The sequence below is a fragment of the Nicotiana tabacum genome, chromosome 13 (assembly GCF_000715075.1).
Source record: "Nicotiana tabacum cultivar K326 chromosome 13, ASM71507v2, whole genome shotgun sequence".
NCBI lineage: Eukaryota > Viridiplantae > Streptophyta > Magnoliopsida > Solanales > Solanaceae > Nicotiana > Nicotiana tabacum.
In genome coordinates this window covers 5727421-5731580 of record NC_134092.1, presented here as the reverse complement: position 1 = coordinate 5731580, position 4160 = coordinate 5727421, and the positions used below count along the sequence as shown (strand labels likewise).

The 4160-nt window shown below is 37.5% G+C and overlaps 1 protein-coding gene across 1 annotated transcript; it reads right to left on the bottom strand.

The window, feature by feature from the left end:
- Positions 1–1010: 1010 nt before the first annotated feature.
- On the bottom strand, positions 1011–3739 carry LOC107800462 (adenosylhomocysteinase). Its single transcript, XM_016623629.2, has 2 exons — positions 2914–3739; positions 1011–2075 (listed from the first exon to the last, which is right to left on the bottom strand). Exons 1-2 carry the CDS (start codon positions 3622–3624, stop codon positions 1329–1331), a joined length of 1458 nt encoding a protein of 485 aa, XP_016479115.1. The 5' UTR covers positions 3625–3739; the 3' UTR covers positions 1011–1328.
- Positions 3740–4160: the final 421 nt, after the last annotated feature.

Below are 4160 nucleotides of genomic sequence, written 5' to 3'. Positions count from 1 at the left end.
AATTCCAACAAGACTGGTTGAAGATGTAGAGTTCTCTTACCGTAATTTAGTTCACTTAGGGGTCGTTTGGTATAATGGTGGGATAACTAATCCTATCATTTTAGGGATTGTTTAGTTGCCGGTTAGAGTTATACAGGTATTAGTTATATATGTATTAATTATGCTGATATTAGTTATACATGTATTAGTTATGTAGAAATATTAATTATACATATATTAGTTATGCAGAGATTAGTTATGCAGGGATAAGTTATGCAAGGTTGAGTTATGTGGGGATTAATTATGCATGAATTAGTTATGCTGTTATATAAGGATTAGTAATATAAATGTAATGTGAGTGTTATTTCTTATTAGCTTACTTTATTTTATTAAAATTGTTAGTATAGTTTAAATATATATTTTTAAATTAAAAAAAATACAAGTTTGAATAAAGGGTATTCTTGTTATTTTGTGTTTTAATACATGTATAATTAATTTCACCTTCTACCATGCATAAATAACATAAATCCCCTCATAACTTATACATGTGTTAGTTATGCGGAGAAGAAAAACATGAACCAAACATTGTATTAGCAATGCTACATTTTATGTGGAAAAGAGGAAAAAACAACCAAACATTGTATAATTTATGTTAGCTTCTATGTGGAGATTATTTTTTTCCCTTCTTTTAACCAAACAATGTATAAAGTTATCCTAATTTTAATACATGGATAACTCCTCTCTAACCGGCTACCAAATGACCCCTGGTGTAAAAATTATTATGGGATTGGCTAACACCCAGAAATCATACATGGGATAAAATTGATCCCAAATTCTATCCCGGAATTATTATCCTTATCCTATTATTCTTATCCTATGAACCAAACGACCCCTTAATATTACTTTGGAGCTTAAACTCCCAAGAGAACTGTCACACCCAATGCATGCACAATACTCTGCTTTGACGGGAAATATTTTACTCGGCAACATCACCAAACATCGAGGGGATTAAAACTCATTAAAGCAAACAGTTACTGATAAAGGCAAACATGTTACTCTGTGATTCCTCGAAATAACAAGGATAAACCAAAAGCAAAAGAAATCTAACTGCTACAATATCAAGCACACCACCTCCATTCCTCAAAACTTATTCAGCACATTTTGGTCTTCCATCAGATGAAATGAGACCAATTCTTTTCCAGCAACAACATTCCAAAAATCCCAAAATATCCCCAACAATAGTTTAAAGGAACAAGACACTATTGTCCTAACAAAATCCAAAGCATGAAAAGCATAACAATTAAAGCAGTAAGAATGTGCTGTTTTTGCAGTCTCTTCTTTGTCTTCGCTTAGTACCTGTAGTGAGGAGGCTTGTAAGGACCATCAACTGGTACACTAATGTAGTCAGCTTGATCCTTGCTAAGCTTAGTGAGCCTTGCACCAAGCTTTCCGAGATGAAGTGCAGCAACCTTCTCGTCAAGGTGCTTTGGCAAAACGTAGACCTTCTTCTCATACTTGCCGGTGCTCTTTTCCTTCCACAACTCGAGCTGGGCAATGACTTGGTTAGTGAAAGAGCATGACATGACGAAGCTGGGGTGTCCGGTGGCGCATCCCAAGTTCATGAGACGACCCTCGGCTAAGACAATGATACCACTGTTGGTGTCTGGGAAGACCCATCTGTCAGTCTGGGGCTTGATTGTGATCCTCTTCACTCCAGGGAAGGTCTCAAGACCGAGCATGTCGATTTCATTGTCAAAGTGACCAATGTTGCAGACAATGGCATTGTTCTTCATCTTCCTCATGTGGTCAACCATGATGATGTCCTTGTTACCGGTTGTGGTAACAAAGATATCAACATCTGAAACAACATCCTCAAGGGTAAGGACCTGAAGACCTTCCATGGTGGCCTGGAGAGCACAGATTGGATCAATCTCGGTCACGATCACACGTGCACCAGCTTGCTTCAAGGCAGCAGCACAACCCTTGCCAACATCTCCGTAACCGGCAACAAGCGCAACCTTTCCGGCAATCATAACATCAGTAGCCCTCATGAGACCATCGGGCAGTGAGTGGCGGCACCCGTACAAGTTATCAAACTGTATAGACCAAGATCAATATATTTTGTTAACCTATTAGCCATATAATAAATAAAATCTTTAAAATTGTAAACAGAGATGCACAACGTTACCCATATCAAACAACTAAGGACAGAATCATACTAATCCTTTATATGTTATTCCCACTAATTCAATAAAACAGTAAATTTTGCAAATGGTTGCATTATTCTTTCACGAGTAAAAGATCTGACACTAAAAAGAGTATCTCAACAATTCACATTGTAGAGTTTGGTACATGGGGTTATCAAAGCTCCAGTATCAAACTATAATACAGTAAAAGGAAAATGTTCACTTAAAGCTGTAAATCCAGAGGCAAATCCTTCTTATCCTCTAAAAAGACAAACTACACAACAAAATATATGCTACTAATGTAATGATATTTTTCCTGAGAAATAGAAAACGTATTATCTCTTTACATTATCAAGAGTAATTTAACCTATTATAGCAAGTTATTTACCACTAACTATAGTTTACAAATTAATGCTATTAATCACCAGATTGTGTCAAGATTTTTACATCGGTAATGAACAGAACTTAAACACTATCCTGTATTCCTATACATGAAACAGCATTCATTGTCCAAATTCATATATCAAAAGAGTTAATCTTTCACTAATTCAACTACTCTATACTTAACAAGCAGATCTGAAGTTAAAGCAGAGTTCCCCTGTCTTAGATCCAAATAACTATCAACTATTCATATTAGATCCAAATCTCACAAGTATATTTTCCAGATCCAAACTCAAATGAACACACAAACAAGACAAAATACATTAGATCTAAAACAAAAGAAACAAAAAGAGAAATGAAAACAAACCTTGCTCTTGGTAACAGAGTCATTAACATTAATAGCAGGGAAAAGCAAAGTTCCATTAGCCTGCATTTGGTAAAGCCTCTTAACACCGGTAGTAGTTTCCTCAGAAACACCAACAAGTCTCTCCTTCATCTTAGTGTATTTTAAAGGATCAGTTTTTAGCCCGTCCCTAATAATAGTAAGTACAAGCTGAAACTCAACATTATCGGTAGAACTTGGATCTGGTAATTTACCAGATTTAGCATATTCCTCTTCAGCTTTTACACCTTCATGAATCAAAAGTGTAGCATCACCACCATCATCAACAATCAAATCGGGTCCACCTCCCGGGCCCCAGTCAAGGGCGCGTTCAGTACACCACCAGTACTCCTGCAACGTCTCGCCCTTCCACGCAAACACGGCGGCGCTATCACGCGCTATCGCAGCCGCGGCGTGGTCCTGGGTAGAGAAAATGTTGCAAGAGCACCATCTGACCTCAGCGCCTAGAGCAGTTAGGGTTTCGATAAGGACAGCGGTTTGAATTGTCATGTGTAGAGATCCGGTGATTTTAGCACCTTTAAATGGCTGTGACGGACCAAATTCGGTCCGGCAAGCCATAAGACCAGGCATTTCGACTTCGGCAAGCTCGATTTCGAGCCGGCCGAAGTCGGCCTGAGACATGTCCTTGACCTTGTACTCACGGCCAGAGGTAGTTTTCTCGACGAGCAAAGCCATGGTTAGAGAGAGAGAGAGAGAGAAAAAAAAAAGGTACAGAGAGAAAGTGGAAATGGAGGCCTCTCTTCAATGGGTTTTTGAAAGAAGAGAGTGTAGCGCAGAGGTAATGGGGAGAGGAGAGCGATATAAATAGGTTTAAGAATGGAAATGGACGGCTGAGATTTGTTTAGAAAGCCGCTTTTTAGATCTGAAGATCGGTTGGGAAATCATAAAAGGGGTTGGTTTTACCGTCTGGATCGGGGTAATAGACCCTATTACGGTGGAGAGATGGTAAAAAAAAATTAAACTTTTACTTTTGTGTTTGTAATTTTTTTTATTTTGCAAAATTAACCCAAATAGCCGACTACCCAACCAGTTAAACTAAAAATAACCGGTGAAGATGTAAGATATGTATAATTTATGTATTATATGTGTATAATTATGTATAATCAATGTGTAATCTATGTATATGGCTAAAAAAAAATAATGAATATGACCGGCTATTTGTGTAAAAATTCCTTTCATTTTCACGGTTTTGAGAGTAAATTCATGATTTG

Coding starts and splice junctions, on each gene's coding strand:
- LOC107800462 (XM_016623629.2), bottom strand. CDS start 3,624: ATGGCTTTGCTCGTCGAGAAAACTACCTCTGGCCGTGAGTACAAGGTC. Junction 2,076..2,913: donor ACTCTGTTACCAAGAGCAAG/GTTTGTTTTCAT, acceptor TGGTCTATACAG/TTTGATAACTTGTACGGGTG.